At 41.7% G+C, this 22,971-nt stretch overlaps 1 protein-coding gene across 1 annotated transcript in view; it reads left to right on the top strand.

Annotated features, from left to right (window-relative positions):
• The window catches only part of fbxl7 (F-box and leucine-rich repeat protein 7), a 39,495-nt gene extending 20,512 nt beyond the window's left edge, over positions 1 to 18,983 (top strand). Inside the window, exons 4-5 of the mRNA XM_079614484.1 lie at positions 14,127 to 14,732; positions 17,678 to 18,983. Of these exons, the coding sequence (XP_079470610.1) occupies positions 14,127 to 14,732; positions 17,678 to 18,414 (1,343 nt within the window). The 3' untranslated portion in view covers positions 18,415 to 18,983. The remainder of the gene's footprint in view (positions 1 to 14,126; positions 14,733 to 17,677) is intronic.
• Positions 18,984 to 22,971: the final 3,988 nt, after the last annotated feature.

Raw genomic sequence — 22,971 nt, 5'->3', positions numbered from 1 at the left:
TTGGAGTCTGACTCTGTAGCCTTTGTGCCGTGAAGCTCACTAGGTTTTAAATTAGAGCCAATATCTCAGACAATAGTTTTACTTTAAAATGGCTATATCAAAATTAATTTCTCCATTTGGCAATTTTCCCACTAGTTGGTTTAGCCCAAGTACCAGTCATGTTGAAAGCTGCTCAGCAGCAAAGGGAAGTGATTTGTTTTTCAAGGGAAATGTCCCGCAGGTACCTGTCTTACAACCTTTCCCTACTCAAGGTTTGCCTGTTTAACAAAACAATATGGATGGAGTCGGACTGCTGTTCCGTTTTAACCTTTAGTCAGAGTTTCCCTGAGTGTCTGTGGCCATGAGCAGAAAACAGGTTGGGAGAGTTTGGCCAAAGCAGAGTTAAGAGAAACCTGCAGCAGGAGAGCCGGGCCTGATTTATCCCTAGGCTTGGGTTTTAGGCTGTAGGTATATTTTCTTTGTCTGCCTGTTTTCACTGCTGAAGAGATTCAACAGTAGAAGTTTAAGAGAATAAATTCATTTGATGTCCAAAGACACTTGGCAGAGCACTGCATTTAAAGATTCCCATACTAAACCACACTGTTTTTCTTTCCACAGAGCTTAAGTTTTTGCAAGTCTGTGAGAGGTTTGGTAATGGCATTGCTGCAGGTTTTCAAAGCTTCAGTCATTCTCCTACTGCTTTTTTCCTTCATATATGTGCATTAATAATACAAAGGCAGGCATGTGCACATGGTATTTCTGAATTCTAGATAAATAATATCTTGCAAACTAAAGTGCCATTGACTTATAAGTAATAGGCATGTGCACATGTTAAAATTCAGGCTGATATGATGCAAGAAGACCTCAAATCAGTTAAGAACGTGTTAGAAGATTCTGGGCCAGCTACTTTAAACTCTTGTAAGCTCTTCAAAAATCTTCTTGAGCTTTCATGCCAAATGACAGGATGATTACAGCGACCGCAGTGCACCCCTGATTAGTGAGATGTAGTTATGTGAGGGAAGAGGAGAGGGATGCTTCTCTTATGTGGAGAAAGAGTAAACAAGACCCCTGCTGGACCAGTTGATGGTGTGGTGCTTTAGTGTGGCATTTATAGATACTCAGTCTGCCATCTTTTTACTTCAAAACCACCCTTATGGAGGTAGGTGTGGTAGTATGACTACTGTGCCCTAAAAAAAGTCTATAATCTTTTTAATAAGCTTATAAAGTCTTGTGTAATTGTCATTTCCTGTAAAAATTGAAGAAAGGAGAATCATCGACATTTGTCATTCTGTGTCCCTGGCGTGTATGTTTGTGGAGAGCACAATGTCTCCTCTTGGAGTACAGAGACCTTTGTCTCTCACGGTTGTTTCCTATAATGGGGAACAGTAGGGAGAACAGGAAGTCAGTAGGCAGTTATTTCCATTGTGCCCCAACTACCCTGGTTAGGTCATTGCTTCCTTTTAGGTGGCCAGGAGCTGCTTTATAAGAAGCTTAATCGCCAGTATGAATGTGAAATAATATTGGAATAATTTTATATGGATTTTTTGGTTGGTTGGGGAATAAAAATGTGAACAAAGTAAATGTAGTTATGAATAAAAATGTGATTCTAATATTTGACAATTATTGCCATTGGCCATTTAAAAAGCATGGGTGAGCAACTCTGGCCCTCGAGATCCATTTTCCTGCAGAGTTTAGCTCTAACCCTAATCAAACACACCTGAACAAACTAACCAAGTCTTCAGGGTTACTAGAAAGCTAAATGCAGATGAGTTTGATCAAGGTTGGAGCTAAACTAAAATAGATCTCGAGGGCCAGAGTTGCCCAGCCCAGATTGGCCAGGTCTAGTCCACCCAAAAATGAAAATTCTGTCGTCATTTACTCACCCTCATGTCGTCCAAAACCTCTATGATTTTCTTTCATTTGTGGAACACAAAATAAGATATTTTGGGAAACTTATGTCCATGTAATGAAAGTCAATGGGGTCTGATTTTTTTCATTTTGGTTGAAACTATCCTTTTAGGAAAAGTTAATAGAAATAAAGGATCAGTTTACCCAAAAATGAAAGTCCTGTACTCATTTGTGACCATGGACCACAAAAAAAAAAAAATGTAGCTTTATACATCATCTGAAAGCTGAATAAATGATCTTCCCATTGATGTATGGTTTGTTAGGACAATATTTGGCTGAGATACAACTATTTGAAAATCTGGAATCTGAGGATGCAAAAAAATCAAAACATTGAGAAAATCTCCTTTAAAGTTGTTCATTTATGTTCGCGATTGTGCTGCATTCACACACAAAAATTATTTTTTTGATATATTTAAGGTAGTAAATTCACAAAATATCTTCATGGATCATGATCTTTATTTAATATCCTAATGATTTTTGCCATAAAAGAAAAATCAATGATTTTGCCACAAATATACCCGTGCGACTTATGACTGGTTTTGTGGTCCAGGGTCACATTTATGTTGTGTCAAACCTATGTCTGTCTTCTGTGGAGCACAAATGGATTTTGTGACCATTGTATGCTTAGACATTTCTCAAAATACATTTTGTTTTTTTATGTTACACAGATTTAAAAAGTCATACAGGTTTGGAATGACATGAGGTTGAGTAAATTATTTTTTTGGTTAACTATCCCTTTAGTACTATACAAAGGGCCATTTTTTGAGAAGTGGAAAATGTCCCTTTCCATTCACATATATGGAGTAATGGAAGACAGATAACCTATAATATTTCATCCAGACTATGAAAGAGGACTGGAACTCCTCCATTCTTTTTCTGGATTAACAGTATGCTTCGATTTACCCTTGAAATGCACGGCTCAGTCTGCAGATTAGCTATTTCAGGTTTTGGAGATTAGACCAGCGTAGCACTAATAAGAATCTGTGAATAATGAGCTTTGAGGCTAAATGCTTTGGCTGCTCACATGTATAAAGCAGAGGGATCATTCACGTCCAGCCTGGCATCTGACAGCCACAATGAGATTTGGTTGCATATTAGTGAGCCATCCAATCAAAATTCAGTATTTCTTATATTTTAGTTAATCTGTTAATCCACTGTCATAAAACCCCCATTTAAAGATGTATTTGTGTAGAAACGTCATCTCTGTGATCTTATGAAACAAAAAAGGCATTGTCTTCATTCGCTTTGCTGTGCACAGAGTTTCTTGTATTTTAATTTTCTCCGCACGTCATCTGCTAATGTAGAAATGTGTGTGCAGGCAGAGTGTACATGTGGTTAATTTGTGTAAGGGGGCCCAGGCCAGGACGAGGGTGATCAGGCTTCAGACTGTTTCTCCAGATCCTCTCTGCTTTATGCATCACCAGCCTGGCTTTCCAAACTGAGGAGGGGAGAGAATGAGAACAGGGCAGACTGGTTAGGAACATGAAATGCCTTTCCTTCTCCTCCTTTACTGTGGCAAAGCCCTGGTTTGAACACCAGATGTTTGAATATTTCCTTTATGATGTTTTTGATTAAATAGGATGAATCCTGCGCCCATAAGGAGGAATATTTCTAGAACAATATTTATGGTGACACGGTTACTTCACTTCTTTTTAATATGATAATTAGAGAGTGAAAACATCAAAGAGACGCAATGGTTTGACTTCTCCGTATGCTGTTATGAATAAATGCACTGAATAAAATAAACAAACAAAGCGCAAATTGTATGCTTATGCCGGAACTGAATGTGTTTTTCTGCACCTATTGCTTTGATACCTGATACTGCTTAAGATGGTGAACTTTTGAACAGTGCAAATAATTTAGCTCCCACGTTTTTTCCACCATGCGTTGTTGTTTTTTTAAATATGCAGGATAATGCAGAACACATATAAATTGCTAATTCATATACAAGTTAATGTCAGAATAAAGTGGGATAACGTGAGTTATTATCCCGTGTGTTTGCTGGTAGTGCATGAGCACAGCTGCTCTTTAACGCAGAAACGCTTGCAGAGCCCCAGAATCTCGCATGAGAAGCTCCGAAGGCATTTTAATCAAAACAAGATGCCCCTCTAGAAGCTGGAAGGGGCACAGCTGAGACATATGCAGGACCAGCGTCTGTCAGGAACTGTGGTTAGACTGACAGATGAGCCAAGCGCAGGGAGTGCCAGGTCTGTCAACAACCTCTGATAGAGCTGAACGACTCAAATGCTGCCGCTGCAGATGGAAAGATCCGGCTCTGCTGTCATGTACCCTAGTGCTTTAACATTTATGATTATTTCATTTCTTGGCTTGACGTTTGTGCTTAATAGTTCTGACACTTATGAAAGCAAGTTTAGCTGAATCAAAGTCCAGCAGCTACAGTCTCTGGCCCCCGACACCACAATGTTGCAAGTTCCCGAGTTTGCGATGTGAGATCAGATTACTGTCTGCTGCCAGAGGTCACGCTCGGTGTCCAAGTGAAAGAGACATGTCTGAAGACATCACGTTTTGTTTCTTTGACCTAAAACAATGAACTAATGGTGAGATTGGAGACCTGAGGTCGTGAGACTGAATTTGTTAGCAGAGTACAGAGCGGTGAATTGCGGAATTATTGAATTACGACTGTGTCTGAAAACTTGTTGCCTCACTGCTCTATAAGCCAATGACTTCACAAGCAGCGTTTGCTCACAAAGGTACCTTCTAAACTGATTTCCAACAGGCTTGAAAAGTTGAAAAAAGTGAGCAAAAACCAACATTATACACAAACTGACCACCATCCACAACTGTCAGACATGTTTTTTTAGCCCAACTGATGGAATTGTACACACAGTATAATGAGTGTTACAGTGAAGTATTGCGTCGGCAGTGATACACCTTCAAAAATTCAGATCAGATGAAGGTATGTCAGTAGACAGGATCTGACACAATCATTAAAATCAGACATGACTTGTTGCCTACCTTCCCTGCAAAGGCAGCATTTTTAAGCTTTCAGATACAGCCCAAAATTCAAAGATATTAATCACAGGTTATGCATTCTGTTTTCCACCCTGGTCCACAAAAGTTAATTTCTCAAATAAGCCTTCAAACTTCAGGGTCTTTAAAACTTAGAACATTTTTAAAATAAACTTTTTTTTTTTTTAACAGATCTGTGTTTCTCTCACCAGTGAGTGGAAAACTGAAAACCTCAAGTGAACCAATCGCAGGATGCTTTGAACTTGCTGGGGAAATTGCTGTTGCTCCCTTCATACAGTATACTTAGCTATCAGGTAGCCTTTTTTTATTTTTTATTTTTATAAGTGGGGTAGAAAGAAAATAGCTTCAATGTATTGTGAATGTGATGGATTATATAACAACATATCTGCAACTTTGACTGATGTGGTGTTTGCAGGTTTGAAATCTGCCTTGCATGTTTAATGCAACTGCCGGAGCTGAATTTTTTAGTTTTGGCTAGTGGTGATTCCCCTGATAGTGGCCTGTGTGGAGCTGTGCAGTCATCTGTGCATGAGTAAACAACATGAGTGAGTGGGTCTGACCTCCCGTTCACCCTCATTCCAGACCCTTTGGAGTCTGCTCAAAACATGGAATCTGGCCTTAACTCCAAACATCTCATTTTCATCCTTCAAAAGGTAGAAGATTCCAACCAAGATTAAGGTAAAGGGTCCTGTCTTAAGATAACCAATCTGCATTAGGCATATTTGTAAGCAATTACCCCTGGAACACTCCTGAGATGAAACAGGACTTTTGTTGTCAAATTTGTAACCGTGATTCCCTCCCAACCACTCCTTTTCTGTTCAAAAGACTGTGAGAAGAACGTAGCATATTTATCAGATTTGATTATTCCGATTAGACTATGAAGTTTGTATGAATAAAGGTCTTAAAGTTTAACAGCAGGAAGCTTTCGTATAGAGGAACAACTAATCAATCCCAGAGCTGACAGCTGTGTCACATTAAACAATGTGCCATTAATAATGATAGTACGGGCCACATGAGCAGCGTCGTCTCGGATTATAGAGGTGTGCAGGAAAACATTCCCGGCTGACGTTGTTCAGAGGTCATTGAGTGACGGGATGCTGAACAGCTGGAGGAGTGATGAGTCTGAGAGTTCACAGCAGGCTTTGCTTAAGTGAGCTACAGGGTAAAATGACATTCCTCACATTCCCGATTTTTGGTCTATGTATATAAAAACCTTTACCTACACCTATCTCGGTGCCAGGCTATGGGAAGACTAGACAGCTCAACCTCATATTGAAGATTTGCTCTTAATATTTTGGTTAAATTCATTACATGCTTTGTGGCAGAGCTTTGGCACTGTTTTGCTGAATGGGTTGCAAAAAATAATCACTTTATTTTACAGTATGTACACTTACAGTGTACTTAACTAAGAAAGTACTTGGTAATATAAGATAACTACATGGGTAAATTTTAGGTTTAGGGGTAGGTTCAGGGTAAGTACCTAGTTATTACCCAATTATTGCAATTACTATAGTGTACAGTCAAATCCAAATTATTCAGACACCATATATAATTGTTGATTTTTATATATATATATATATAGTGGGTGCAGGACACTATATATTTATGTAAGTTAGGATAGCAAGGTATCTGAATACATTTTGGTTTGACTGTACATGGGGAACGGGACTGTAAAAGAAAGTGCTACCGAAATTGCTTGCGTTATTTGAATGTTGCAGCTGCAACTTTTATCAGGGCCCATTCATTAAAGTAAATGCATCTTGGGCCATATTTTAACGATTTAAGCGCATGCATGGTCTAAAACGCACGGCGCAAGTGCACTTAGGGTATGTCCGAATCCACTTTTGCTAGTTTAACTACGGGAAAAATGGCCAGCTCGCCCGGCGCATGGTCTAAAAGGGTTGTCGTAACGTGCAATAAACCAATCAGAGTCGCATCTCCCATTCCCGTTAAAAGCCAGTTGCGCTCGAACCATGGCGGATTCGCTATTTACATGCCGGAATTTACAAACAGAAAAACTGAACGCTTCTCTAGCGAGGAAACGGATCTGCTCGTGCATAAGGTTAAAGCACGCGACCAGACTATCTACGGGACAAAGTGAACGCGCGTTGTGGACCGGCCTATAAGCACATAATTATTACTAATGCACTCTTTAAATAACAAAACAAAATATTGTGCAGTTTATTTCAGTTTCCTCAAAATATCAATGCGCCTGAACACACCTCATTTTCAGACCAGCACATCCATGGGCACACAAATGGACGGAAATGCATTTGCTATTTAAACAATGTACAGCGCAGGACGTGAAAATGATAACTGCGTCGGGCTGAAACTAGCAAAAAACATTTGTCTGTCGCCGCATTGCGCCGGGTGTATGATAGGGCCCCGTAAATAGAGATAACTGGGCTAAAATGGAGGTTTAAAATTATATTTACACATTGTCTTCTTCATGAAGTTGTTTTCAGCCCCTCAGAGTGCATGGGTGAACATAATACAATGGTAGATCCAAGATCAAACTACCTCAAATTTAATCCTATCCTGTTTTCAATATAAAGCAGTGAAGATTTTTTAAATATATTTTTATGGGTGAATACATTTTTGGGTGAATTACCTCTTTTGTGATGGTTTATTTCAATTAATAATTGAAAATCAAAATCACCAGGCCAAGCAATTTTTGTGTGCCATTTCACAACAGCTTAACACTTATCTCAGCTCCCTGTTATTTTTAAAAAGAGATGCTGGGAGCGTAAACTGCTACTTTGGTTGCAAACAAGACTCAAACAGTGTTTTTTTGCTTTGAAACACTAGATGCTTTATTTTTGTCTGCATTTTTTTTACAACTTTTGTCAGAGTGAGCATTAGTCAGTGGATTAAATGGCTAGTTGGCATCTTGTCTCTGGAGTAGTTTTATGTCTGAGAACCTCATTGCACCTGCCTTGAATACCAATCCATAGTCTAGTATTCACCATAGACAGACTTTAACTCTCCGATGAAAAGAGGAAGAAGGCCTCCCCTGAACAATTCAAACAAACGTCACTGAGGTATTTCACATTTTCAAGGTTCGACTACCAATGGTTTGTAGGAAAAACTGTTTAAGTTCTACATTGACATTAATAACGTTTTAGTTTAGCTTCAAGTTTCATGTTTTCACCTCATTTTCATTAGATTGCAACCAGAACAGGCATGGAACAGTCTTAAAATAAATGCAATAATGAGATACAATTCGTGGCTTGAGGTAATTATGGCTTCTGTGGCATTATATGTGGTTTTGGGTTAAATTTGGCAAAGGTACTTCTTTAAACCAGAAGTTTTGGGGGATTTACAAGAAAATAACTGGAGCAAATAAAACTCTGAGGCTTGGAAAAAAAACAAAATAGAGTTTTTTGCTATATTGCAAACATTACTGAAAAACGGCTAAATGATATATATTTTAGAAGGTCCTAAAGAAGTAGTCTGAAAATGCAAAAGTGCCAGAAGCAGGTTTCTCCATGTTTGTGGTCATTTGATTGGTACAGTGCTACTCTTTGTCACGTTTATCATGGACTTTCTGTTTGTTATCTTCATCTTGTCACTGTTTTCAGTAGTTTAGTTCATCGTCATTAGTTCAGTTTCTGTCACCTGTGTTTAGTTAATTAGTCATTGTTCATCATCATCATCACCTGTCGTCACTCGTTATCATCTGTGTATTTAAGTTCCTGTCTTTCACCTTTCAGTGGTCGGTCAATGTTTGTTTATGTTAGTGTTTCAGTCGGTGCTCTGTGCACACGCTCCTTGTTTTCTTGTATTTGCCTTATTGGGAATTAAAACCTTTGATTTGTTATCTTCGTGTTCGCCTCCTACATCATCTACCCAGAACCTGACAGATTGACCGACCAAATACAGAATGGAGGACGATGCTTTTATCTTCAACCAGAATGGGTGTTCCATGGAGGAATTCGTTGAATTATACATCCACCTACATCAAGATGTGTACTGGAGTGAGAACTATTTAAAACAACGCTTCTGGTGCGGACTGGACGATCCCCGGGACCAGTTACTACTGTTGGGAGACTTAAATCTACCTTTTTGTGACTTTTTAGATAAAGCCCTTTTGATGTATGGGTCTTCCCTCACAGTCTCACCTGTCACTCCAGAACTTCAGGAGCCCGCTCAACTCGTCAGCCAAGAGGAGCCCGCTCAACTCGTCAGCCAAGAGGAGCCCGCTCAACTCGTCAGCCAAGAGGAGCCCGCTCAACTCGTCAGCCAAGAGGAGCCCGCTCAACTCGTCAGCCAAGAGGAGCCCGCTCAACTCGTCAGCCAAGAGGAGCCCGCTCAACTCGTCAGCCAAGAGGAGCCCGCTCAACTCGTCAGCCAAGAGGAGCCCGCTCAACTCGTCAGCCAAGAGGAGCCCGCTCAACTCGTCAGCCAAGAGGAGCCCGCTCAACTCGTCAGCCAAGAGGAGCCCGCTCAACTCGTCAGCCAAGAGGAGCCCGCTCAACTCGTCAGCCAAGAGGAGCCCGCTCAACTCGTCAGCCAAGAGGAGCCCGCTCAACTCGTCAGCCAAGAGGAGCCCGCTCAACTCGTCAGCCAAGAGGAGCCCGCTCAACTCGTCAGCCAAGAGGAGCCCGCTCAACTCGTCAGCCAAGAGGAGCCCGCTCAACTCGTCAGCCAAGAGGAGCCCGCTCAACTCGTCAGCCAAGAGGAGCCCGCTCAACTCGTCAGCCAAGAGGAGCCCGCTCAACTCGTCAGCCAAGAGGAGCCCGCTCAACTCGTCAGCCAAGAGGAGCCCGCTCAACTCGTCAGCCAAGAGGAGCCCGCTCAACTCGTCAGCCAAGAGGAGCCCGCTCAACTCGTCAGCCAAGAGGAGCCCGCTCAACTCGTCAGCCAAGAGGAGCCCGCTCAACTCGTCAGCCAAGAGGAGCCCGCTCAACTCGTCAGCCAAGAGGAGCCCGCTCAACTCGTCAGCCAAGAGGAACCAGAGCTTCCTGCACCGCTGGTCCCGTCCAGCCCAGAGCTTCCTGCACCGCTGGTCCCGTCCAGCCCAGAGCTTCCTGCACCGCTGGTCCCGTCCAGCCCAGAGCTTCCTGCACCGCTGGTCCCGTCCAGCCCGGAGCTTCCTGCAGAGCTTCCTGCACCGCTGGTCCCGTCCAGCCCGGAGCTTCCTGCAGAGCTTCCTGCACCGCTGGTCCCGTCCAGCCCGGAGCTTCCTGCACCGCTGGTCCCGTCCAGCCCAGAGCTTCCTGCACCGCTGGTCCCATCCAGCCCAGAGCTTCCTGCACCGCTGGTCCCGTCCAGCCCAGAGCTTCCTGCACCGCTGGTCCCGTCCAGCCCAGAGCCTTCGCCGCTGGTCCCGTCCAGCCCAGAGCCACCTTCGCCGCTGGTCCCATCCAGCCCAGGGCCGCCTTCGCCGCTGGTCCCATCCAGCCCAGGACCGCCTTCGCCGCTGGTCCCATGCAGCCCAGGACCGCCTTCGCCGCTGGCCCCGGTCAGCTCAGAGCCCTCTTCGCCGCTGGTCCCGTCCAGTCCAGAACCGTCTTTGCCGCTGGTCCTTTCCAGTGCTGACCTCCCCAAGAAAATTTTGGGGGGGGGGGCAATAAGTCCTCTGAGGGGATCGTGGAGGCCCTTCTGACACGGTTCCCATGGCCACCCGAAGGGTCATCTCCGCCATGGCCACCCGAAGGGTCATCTCCGCCATGGTCGCCCGAAGGGTCATCTCCGCCATGGTCACCCGAAGAATCATCTCCGCCATGGTCACCTGAAGAATCATCTCCGCCATGGCCGCCCGAAGGGTCATCTGCGCCGTGGCCGCCCGAAGGGTCATCTCCGCCGTGGCCGCCCGAAGGGTCCTCACCGCCGTGGCCGCCCGAGGGATCCACACCGGCGTGGCCGCCCGAAGGGTCCACACCGCCGTGGCCGCCCGAAGGGTCCTCACCGCCGTGACCGCCCGAAGGGTCCACACCGCCATGGCCGCCCGAAGGGTCCACACCGCCCTGGCCGCCTGCACCTCCTGCTCCGCCCTGGCCGCCTGCACGTCCTGCTCCGCCCTGGCCGCCTGCACGTCCTGCTCCGCCCTGGCCGCCTGCACGTCCTGCTCCGCCCTGGCCGCCTGCACGTCCTGCTCCGCCCTGGAGGCTTCCTGCTCCAGATCGGCCACCCCTTTATCAGCCTCCAGGGCGCCCACCCCCCCACCCCTTTGTTGTTCTACGGCGCGAGGTCGCGCCTTGTTGAAGGGGGGCGTTATGTCACGTTTATCATGGACTTTCTGTTTGTTATCTTCATCTTGTCACTGTTTTCAGTAGTTTAGTTCATCGTCATTAGTTCAGTTTCTGTCACCTGTGTTTAGTTAATTAGTCATTGTTCATCATCATCATCACCTGTCGTCACTCGTTATCATCTGTGTATTTAAGTTCCTGTCTTTCACCTTTCAGTGGTCGGTCAATGTTTGTTTATGTTAGTGTTTCAGTCGGTGCTCTGTGCACACGCTCCTTGTTTTCTTGTATTTGCCTTATTGGGAATTAAAACCTTTGATTTGTTATCTTCGTGTTCGCCTCCTACATCATCTACCCAGAACCTGACACTCTTGTGGAGGTTTCACAGATGAACCATCCATTGATTTAACACTAATGGAGGATTAGTAGATGTTTAATCCTCTTCTTAACAGCCTGACACACTTTAGTATCAGTGCAACTGCTCTCCAGCCCTCAGACCGAGGAGCTTTAAGCTGCTGAAATCCCATTGTGTGCTTGAGTAATGCATTAATGTGTGAAACAGACACTGGCACCCTGATTACAGCTGCTGCTTTAATGTTTAGTCAATCTGTCGGAGAGAAAAATCTGTATGTGAGCGTTTAACATTATTTTAGCCACCTGTTGAGTTCTGACGATAAGCAACTTTACACTTCTAGCATTTAGCAAGAAAAATTGAGCAAGACGTTCCCTGGTGGTTAAAACCCGCAAACTTTCAGATACTCACTCCAATATACTTTCACACATCCATAGCAAGCAACATTGTGGCTGCATCCGAAATTAAATACGTCCTTATATAGTAGGTGAAAAATAGTACGAGACAAAAGAAGTATGTCCAAATTCACAGTACTCATAAAAGAGTAGGCAAGAAGTACCCGGATGAGAGAGAGATTCTGAAGTGTGCATACGAAGGACACTTTACCATCCCATGAGGCCACGGGAGAGGATTTATGAATGGCTGACGCTGGTAGGTCACATAATAATGACAGCATGGTGGATGTAGTATGTCCGAATCACATTCATACTACACACATTCATACTATATACAACGTTTAGCGGTTGTGGAGTAATAAGTTATTCAAAATAAGTGCTTTTTCGGGCGCAGCCTTAGACACTGACTATTTGAATGAACAGATGGTCAAATGTTCTTGAATCTTGATGCTCATTGGATTATTCTCAAATCACATGATCATCGGGTGTGTGGAGTTAATGCTGCTGTCATTAAAGCAAAAGGGGAAATTCTGAAATTCATTACTCAATTCAACTTTTCACTCAAATTGTCATGCCGATAATACTATTTGTGAGACAGCAGATTCAGTTGGAAACCAAGTTGGCCAGTTGATCATTTGGCTGATTTTGGACCAGCTAATGTCTATAAATGAAACCATGTCAAATCAGCTTTAAGCTGGATTTTCTAGCAAGGTTGCTATAAGTGTTTTGAAAATGACCACCATGACCACGCAGCTCCTCCTACTGTTTGTTCAACTAGGAGCTAATGCTTTGTATTAGCTGTGCAAAGCAGTGTAATTGAGCTGGTAGTGAGGGCGGGGATCTATCGTGAGTCAGGGCTCAGGGCCATGCAGCCTTCATGGCCACTTCCAATTCTTTGTCTCTAGTGGTGACATTAAAATGTAATTGGCTTCTGCTTCTTCTGCCAACTGTAGTGGCTCCCCATAACATTATGGGACTTTGGCTGCTCTGAGGACTAAGTTTGTGAATGTGGTGGCTGTAGCAATTCTATCAAAGCTAAATGTCTCACTATGCTCCCTTCTGGCCCTTTGGGATGTGTGGGGGTTTTGTCCTTACAGCTTTCTATTTCTTAGAGCATTTTGTATTTACTTTTTCATTAATTATAGGGGTTGGAACCAACAGCCTGTTATGAATAAGATCCGTTTTTTAAAAATAGTGTTACCAATTCGGTTCTTGCACATGCATTTTGTTTTCTTTTTAATTAGATGTGTTACCACATTTTTTTGTTTAATATATATATATATATATATATATATATATATATAGTTAAGGCCAAGTATTTTAGAGATTTATGCATGTAAACAAAGCTTTTTTCAAGAATTGTTTAAATGAACTTATTGAAATTACACTCGCTAATAATAAATATGATATTATATTGTATTATATTTTTAAAAATTATTATAAATATAATAAATTGGCAATAGAATCACACTTTTTTACAAATATTTAATCAGAACAGAAGCATGATACATTTGTCGATCAATGGACTTAAATATCTTGTGCTGTCATAGAGATATGATCTTCATAAAGCCAGTGCTTGAAGACTGAGCTTGCTTGCTTTCAGATTCTTGTCAATGGAGGCATATCCGTCATATATGGGATATGATTATGAGCTGCTGTTTCCCATTATTCAACACCGTGCACTGTAAAACTGTAAGAGACAAAAACATCTGTCAAAGGGAACAATGGAGTCATCATGCCCATAAATTAATGGAAATAACAGAGTTATGGCTTGAGTTTTGCTGAACAATACATATTGCAGTTAAGCAGCTCGCAGTTTTATCAAATGGAATAATAAAAGCTTGGTAACCCTTGATCCTCATCCAATCATTACTTCCCTGATGGTTCAGGAAAAACTAAATAAGGCCTGATACATTATATCGGGGGTTTCAGGCATGACCTGGGCCAGATCATACAGTGGAGGAAATTCATGGGAGATTAGTCTGTGAATATGGCTTTTGCAGGCTGCGTGTACAATACATGCTAGATCTCAACAACACTGCCAGAGAGTCATTTTTTTCTTAAGCTATGGAACACTTTCTACCTCAAACATTGCGGGATGAAGCCAAGTGCTTTGCATGTGCAGAAAGACAATGCATTACCTGAGGAAATTATTTGGAAAGGAAAGACTGCTATTTGTTTACATTATTTCAACAACTTGTCTGTGTTACATAATGATGTTCTCAGAGTGGTTTGAGTGCAATATCATAGTGTGTTCTTGTCTTTCTCTCTCTCTGCCTTTCCTCTTAATTTTTCTATTTCCCTTCTTCCCAGATTCGGACCTGAGTATGCGAACAGTGAGTACGCCAAGTCCAGCTTTGATATTGCCACCTCGTTCATCTTCAGCCGTACTTAATGGCTCCTCTACATCCTCTTCCACGTTCGGCACGGAAACCATCGCCATGGTCCACACGCCGCCCACTTCCCTCACCCATCCTCAAAGGGGCCTGCGGCAACCGAGAGACCAGCAGGGGGCGCCCATCGACATCCTCCCTGACCATGCTTTCCTACAGATCTTCACCCACCTGCCCACCAACCAGCTGTGCCGGTGCGCCCGCGTGTGCCGTCGCTGGTACAACTTGGCCTGGGACCCCCGCTTGTGGAGGACTATTCGTCTGACCGGAGACGTGCTACACGTGGACCGCGCGCTTCGGGTTCTTACTCGCAGACTGTGCCAGGACACCCCCAATGTGTGTCTGACCCTGGAGGCGGTGGTGGTCAGTGGCTGTCGGAGGCTGACTGATCGAGGACTGTACACGGTGGCACAGTGCTGTCCGGAACTCCGTCGCTTAGAGGTGGCCGGCTGTTATAACGTGTCCAACGAGGCCGTGTTTGAGGTGGTGTCACGCTGTCCCAACCTGGAACACCTGGATGTTTCAGGTAATTTGTTTTTTGAGTGATGATGTTTCCAAATGATGCATGCAACCATCCAAATGGTTAGGACAAAAACTCAGATTTACAACATTGTGATTGTTACATTTGGCTTGGTTAGGAAAGTGTAAAAGTCACAATAGCGATGAACTTAATTAACAGAAATAAGGCCTTTTTGATAATATAAGAGATGTTTTAATTTTATTTATGATTTATTTATAACATAATTGCTACTTTAGCTATTTTCATTTTTAATTGTTTCAAAGGGTTTTGCTTCAGAACCAGGACTTTACTCTGGACATCAATTGACATCCCAACACGGCACCAAAATTGTTATGTTGTAATTTAACAACACACAATGTTAAATAAACTACATAGGCCCACCTGTATGCAAAATTATTCAAATTATTCATGACCTAGACTGAATTTTGAAAATTGACTAATTTTGGTTTCTAAAAGTCTCTTGAATCTCATGGTCTCATGGTCTTGGCTGCCACATGTCAAATTCAGCTTTGCATTCCCCCTGCTGTCCACAATCCTATCAGAACAGTCCTGTGATATTTGGCATAAAAAGAGTATTTGAGTACTGACTTGACACAATTATATTCGATTTGACATTCTCAACCTAACATGCCAGTAAAGTAGCTGTGTTGGTCTACAGACTCTTTAAAAACCCAGAAGGATTTGTACTCAGCTATATAAATGACTTACTGACTCAGAGCCAGACAGGCTGTGCTTCACCTGCTTTGTTGTCCAGCACAGAAGACAGTTTTTTTTTACTCGCAGAGATTACTGAAATGTCCAGAACTTTCTCTTGGAAAAGCTGGAAAAGGTATTAATAGCTCTGGCATTCTGTCTGTGCTCTCTATACTTCCCAAAAGAAACATAAGCCCAAGCAGAACCAGGACCTCTGACTTTAAGGTGCTTTGGGAAAATCTGCTACCCCAATTTAGAGAATCAATCATCAACTGTATTTTGTATCAAATAAATGGCTATTAAGGTAGATTAGTAAATGTTCATATAAGAGCCTTTATATGAATCTTTGTCCATTTCTCCAGTTTGTTTTCAGTATTGTGTTCTCAGTACATGTTATTAATGACTTTACCTGGCAACATTTTAGCCGGATTTCCTTTGTTTTCTTACAAGTATTACATTTCATAAAGGACCATATAGAGGTTTACAATGTAGGATTCAGTGAATATGTCAGAAAATAATACTCCTCCTTCTCATGTCCTCAAGTCCCTTCCCTGGTGTTTTATTTCCAACTTCCTGCACTGCACTTCCTGTTCAAGCACGTTGTTGTTTTCCCTGTGTGAGTGAAGGGGTCCGGCTGGAGTCCCTCTGCCGATGGACTCGAGCGCTGCATTCTCAATAAAGGACACATGGGGAGATCCCATCCCCCACTCCTCCTGGTGTGACTCAGTTTATATGTCTCTCCAAGGTTTCAATCAAACCCTCTGCTGCCATATTCATGTTCTTCAGATATTCTGCAATAACCTTCAGCTTTAGTTCTACTGTCTGAGGTCTGATGTTGGTGTTTCATAAGTTAAATCAGATGACAGAGGTGAAGACTAGACAGCAGAGGAGATACATTTCTTAGATGGAATGTTTTACATCAAGGCTTTCTGTGATTCCTGTAAAAACAGATCTAAAACCAAACATTTGGTATTTCTTTTCATGTGCATCTGACAACATGAAAGTGTCTGTCTTTTGAGAGTAAAAATAATCACGTGCACACGGTTCTAAAGAGATATGTTTTCTTATTATATAATGGTCAACACAGTCCCTAAATAATTTATCTTCAAAGACATAGTTTAAAGCTGAAATGTGTCATTTTTCTTAAAATACTTTCTCCTATGGCAGCGTAATACGCAGAGACAGCTATAAGTAAAAAAGAAAGAAAGGACCACACGTGGTTCTCAAAAAATAAAGCAAAAATATGGGTGCTCCAGAAAGAATATATACAGGTGAAACTCGAAAAATTTTAATATGGTGCAAAAGTTAATTTATTTCAGTAATTCAACTAAAAAAGGTAGAACTAATATATTATATAGACTCATTACATGCAAAGTGAGATATTTCAAGCCTTTATTTGTTATAATTTAGCTTACAGCTAATGAAAACCCCAAATTCAAAATTAGAATATTGTGAAAAGGTTTTCATAGCTGAAAGCCATAATCATCAAAATTATAACAAATAAAGGCTTTAAATATCTCACTTTGCATGTAATGAGTCTATATAATAGATTAGTTTCACCTTTTAAGTTGAATTACTGAAATAAATGAACTTTTGCACCATATTCAAATTTTTCGTGTTTCACCTGTATTAGTGGATATCTCCTCGCGAAATACTTCATGCACATAGATTGTGATATTAAAAAGCCTTTTTTATTGTAGACAGACCTATCTTAAAGTTTGAATATGTACTAATACTTAAATGCAGACAACTCATATTATATGATAATATGAATAATATATAGTATCGAAAAAATGATTACCAAACAGTAAAGTTAGCATTAGCGCAATTCCAAAGCACCGACGGGAGTGGAAAGTTCTGCGCGCGATCTACTGACAACGCACAAATGAAAGAAAACGGACGAATCATTTCCATAATGACCAATGCAATCTACCAAGAGCAACGCAAATTAGCATCTGACTCTGGGGGCATCTTGCTTGGGGGCGGTAAATAATGACGCAAATACCAGTAAATTGACGAGCGCAAACCTTAGTAAATCACCTTGCATGATTAATTTAAATACTCTCCTCCCATACATTTTGCGTCTGAAAGGGAAACTCCTACAAATGCAAAAGACATTAGGTCAGCTGCAAAAAATAACCCTGTCCACGGTTAAATGTTTCAAATCAGGTTCTGAATTTTTACATAGTGTGTGTGTGCAAATGAAGTTCGCTTTGTTTTATACTGTTCATATTCTTTACTGTCTTTGTTCTCTGCAGGGTGCTCTAAGGTAACGTGCATCAGCCTGACTCGGGACGTGTCCGTGAAACTCTCCCCTCTTCATGGCCAGCAGATCTCTATCCGCTATCTTGACATGACTGACTGTTTTGCTTTGGAAGACGAAGGCCTGCACACCATTGCAGCTCACTGTACTCAGCTCACCCACCTCTACCTGCGGCGCTGCGTGCGTCTGACCGACGAGGGCCTGCGCTTCTTGGTCATCTACTGCCCGTCCGTGCGGGAGCTCAGCGTCAGCGACTGCCGCTTCATCAGTGACTTTGGCCTGCGGGAGATCGCTAAACTAGAGGGCCGCCTGCGCTACCTCAGCGTAGCGCACTGCGGCCGCATCACAGACGTGGGCGTACGCTACGTGGCGAAATACTGCATCAGACTGCGTTACCTGAACGCCCGTGGCTGCGAGGGACTGACGGACCACGGCATTGAGCACCTTGCCAAGAACTGCCTCAAGCTCAAGTCCCTGGACATTGGGAAGTGCCCGCTGGTGTCGGACGCAGGCCTGGAGCAGCTTGCACTAAACTCGTTCAACCTGAAGAGACTGAGCCTGAAGTCGTGCGAGAGCATCACGGGCCGTGGGCTGCAGGTGGTTGCGGCGAACTGCTTCGACCTTCAGCTGCTGAATGTACAGGACTGTGACGTGTCACTGGAGGCGCTGCGCTTTGTCAAACGTCACTGTAAACGCTGCGTCATTGAACATACCAATCCAGCCTTCTTCTGAGAGCTGCACACATGAGATTGCGTGGACTGATCTGAGAAGATCATCTCTTTTGACCCGGGCCGGTGACGTCTCTGCTAGACAACATAGCGGAGATTTGCACTGCTGCACCTCTGTATTTAATTTGCATGGTTGGGAGAAATCTTAACTTTTTAATCCATCTATTTATATTTTTATTCACTTATATAGTTTTTTGATTACTCATCTTGTCTATGTCAGATTGTATTACATCTAACATGTACATTGCAAGCAATGAATTTTCATGAATGCAATTTGTTGATGCATAGAGGATTACATGATGTGACTTTAACCAGACATGAAACTAGTTTGCAGAACTACAGTGGTCCATAATTCAGTTTTTCAGTGTTTACATTTGATATCTCTGTTGTGAATGTTTTGCTTTGTTTCATCATGTAAGCCTTTCTGTCTGGGTTTCAGTGCCGAGTAATATTACCGAACAGTGCCATTTTTGCTGTGACGTTCACCTTTGTAATGGTCAATAAGGCTTGTTTCAGGTGTTTAACAAATGGAAGACTACACAGTGGAATAAAGAGGTCTAAGCCATATCAAACAAATTCATGATGTCTGCTTTTATCTTGCTAACCTGCAGTAGTCGAAGTCCATGAAAGAAAATATCACAAAATATGCTATTACAGTGGTTGTCAACCTGTGGGCTGCTACATTCTAGAATTGTACATTCTATTTACCCATCTTGATGATTGAATGACATTAATACTGTGTGTGTGTGTGTGTGCGTGCGTGTCTTTTGAGGATTGACCACAGGTCACCAATTCTCTATGAAATTAAAATCAGAGGACTTGCCTGGCCACGGATCCAAAATTTCAATGCAATGATCTCAGAGCTACTTCATTATCACTCTTGACTTGTGACATGATGTTCCATCATCCCACAGATCATCACCAGATTGCTCCTGGATCGTTGAGAGATCGTTGCTCTTGCAGAATGTTTTGATATCTTTCTTTATTCATGGCAGTGTTTTTGGGCAGAATTGTATGACAGCTCACTCCATTGGATGACAAGAAACCCCACACATGGATGGTCTCAGGATTCTTCACTGTTGGCACGACACAGGATTCATATAGCATTCGCCTTTTCTTCTCCGGATAATTGATTTTCCAGATATCTCAGACAGCCGGTAGGACTTCTGCTGTCCAATCTTCAACCTCCAGCAGAATTTCAGTCTCTCCTTGATGTTTTTCCTGGAGAGAAGTGGCTTCTTTGTTGTCCTTTTTGACCCCAGGCCATTGTCCAAAAGTCTTGGCCTCACTGTGCTGTGAGTGCAGACACACACCCACCTGCTGCCAATATTGAGCAGCTCTGCACTGGCGGTGACAGGACTCCATAGCTTTCTGGACACTCTGGGATAACCTGAAGCTTTCATCACTGCAGTTGAACCTCTTTCCTGAAGTTCTTGATGATCCAATAAATGGTTATTTCAGGTGCAATATTCTTTGCAGCAGTTTCCTTGCATGTGACGCCATTTTGATTACAAAGCGATGATGGCTGTACGTCTTTCTTTGGAGGGAACCATTGTTAACACAAGAACACAATGATTGGAAGTGTTTTTCCCTCCTTTTATAGCAATCAGTCTGCTCCTATAATCATAATGATAAAACCATTATGCCTGTGGAATAATCCGCCCACACAATCGTGTGTATTAATTTATGTTCATAATTTAATTATTTGGTCCTGATTTTATATAATAACTGTCGGTGTTTAAGTCCCTGATTAAGGCCTCTCACATTGTAAAATCTGCTAAATGTAAATAGTTACATAAAATAAATAAATAAGAGGGATCATAAATTGCATGTGTTTTTTTATGTTGTAGCTTATTGCCCTGAATAAGCTATTTTACATCTATGTTTTTATATAGTCCACAAGACAAAATAATAGCTGAATGTACAACAATGAACCAGTTTGAACAAGTTCAAAAGTTTACCGTCTTGATTGTCAATACTAACCTAGATGTCCAAATGCCTGCTTGTATGTTTTGTGATATAGTTAAACTGCCCTTTGTTCTTCATCATTCACTAACTCTTTCCAACAGAGACTGTATGATATTGGAATCTACTGAACTCATAAACAACTATTACAAAAGGTGCAAAAATTCAGTAATATATTAGCCACGTTTAAGGAAAAGATCAGGCGCCTAAGGTAAGCATTGTGTCATTTTAAATTTGAGGCAGTATAATTTATAATGAAACACTTCAAATCTGTTTTGACTGTTACTTGCAGGTTAAGCTGTTTTAGCTATCATTTAGCCGCTAACTGACACCTTGGTTCACTGCCACAGAACAAAGCTAGCAATGTAGTTGTGAGAAAATAGAAGGAAATGTAATCTGATTAATTTGATTCTGACTATTAGTGATACAACAGCAGTAGGCTACAGTCCAGTGTAGCCTAATATTACATCCCTGAGCAGCAGAGTAGTCCAGGCTAACACACTTTAAAGCCAACACTGTACAACATCACAGCCCACAGCAGTTCACAACTGCATAGAACAGTTTTTCCCAGAGTGTTAGTTAGGGAAATCCCCAACATTTACGTGAGGTTTGGGCACCACCTGCTGTCTTGACCTGCAACATTCACGGAAAATTTTGAAAATCTATATACTATGGACAAATAAGTAGAGTGAATAAGGATGTGTACATTTAATCATGTTGATGCTTTAGAGTTATTCAACAGCGAAGCGGGAAAGAGAATGCAGCTTTTTGGATACATCGCGCTATCAGCCCGGCTAGCTCAGTCGGTAGAGCATGAGACTCTTAATCTCAGGGTCGTGGGTTCGAGCCCCACGTTGGGCGTACGTTTTCTCTACCTCACAAGAGGGTACAACAGATAATTCTCACTGAACTTTCTCTTTATTAAGTAATAATAATACAAATGTATATAGGTTTACTATGTATTAAAATGACCAAATATGTTCAGACCTAACTAAGACTTGTTGCATCCCTGCAGAATATGTCTTGGTCCAGCAAATATATAAGATAGCAATTTTATATCATCATATATTGAGGAAAGAAAACACACTATTATAAATTTTTGAATTTAAAAACAAGACAAGATCTGTAATTGTAGTACTAACCTTGCACATCCAACTGAAGACAGTTCAGATAAACGTGCAAATAGTCAGGCAGGGTCTGTGTAAAAAGGTTCAGGTTCTTAATAATATTATCCTCATATTATTAATATTATTTTCTATAAATTATTTATAAATATTGTTTTTTTTAATGCTCTATCTTGTTGCCTCTATTTGGGTTTTACATTAAAACAAAACAGCATGTTGTGTCAATTAGGTACTTTTATTTTGTTATTGACATGGCAGATTAGCAATAATTACAGTGCTCTAACAACAGAGGTTAGCTGAATACAACATTAATAAATAACAATTGACATTGAACACAATGTAGATGTAATGAAGACCAAGTTTCAGTGAAATATTTTCACAATCCTCTGATGTCTTTACATCCTTCGTGTGTGTATTCTGAGTAACAGTTTCTCTCAGCAGATGATGAGGTTATGACACGTGACAGCATTTGAAATACACAATTGAGTTTAGAGTTGTTAAAACATTGTGTCTCTTCCATTTGAGTATGTAAAAACAATTATGTTCATGAAGGCCAAAATTAGCAAAAATGGACAGAATGAGCCCTTTACTATGTTAAAAGGAAAAAGTGATAAAGGCAGGGTTAATGTTTTTTGTGACTGTATATGTTAAGGCATAAAGTCATAATTAAACTTTTTTTTTTTGTAATTTTGTGCAAGAGGGGATGAGTAGGCTATAACTAAACAGAGCTGCTCACACTTACATTTTCTGTAAACTAAAAAGAGAAAAATGATTGTTAGGAAATGATTGTTACAATTTTTACAGTTATAATTTATAGACATTTTAAGAAAGAAATAATTTACCTGTTGAGAGTATGTTGACAGTCAGTCTGTGTAGTAACTGGCTGTACAGATGAGCTCCAGAAAACCAGTAAGGTGGCTTTGACAGTTACAGATTTGAAAAACCCTAAACTCTGTCTAACACAACGAACCATTTCAGCATATAAGGGTTCTTCAGGACGATACGGTACCGAACTGTTACGACGTATAGCCTAAAGAACCTTTAAAGAACCATCTTTTTTTAGAGTGTGGGTTTGGGTTTTGCTCTGCGCTATAACTATAGCTTTGCCCCCTAATTCATTTTAAAACTAAAATGAAGACAAAGATAAACAATCCAATGACATGGAAAAGTAGGCCACATATGCTTAACTAGATGCTGTTAATCTCTCAGTCATGCATGCCTGGCCAGAGGGGTGAGGTCGTTAGTTCAAAGGGGCGCAATGGCATCTGTTAAAAAATCTGATGTGTCAGTGAAAAGCGTACGGCTCAGGGTGGAGGAGGGTGTGCTGGAAAAACTGGCAGTGCTCATTACAAGCTATAAAATAATGAATATTATGAATATGACTGGCAGACGGTCTGGGGGAACGTTTCAGGGCCATTAAGAGGGGAAGATTTAGGATTTTAAATATCAATATCTGGAAAATTCCCACTCTG

This window comes from Phoxinus phoxinus, assembly GCF_949152265.1.
Source record: "Phoxinus phoxinus genome assembly, chromosome: 5".
Classification (NCBI taxonomy): Eukaryota; Metazoa; Chordata; class Actinopteri; order Cypriniformes; family Leuciscidae; genus Phoxinus; species Phoxinus phoxinus.
This window is presented reverse-complemented; position numbering and strand designations above follow the sequence as displayed.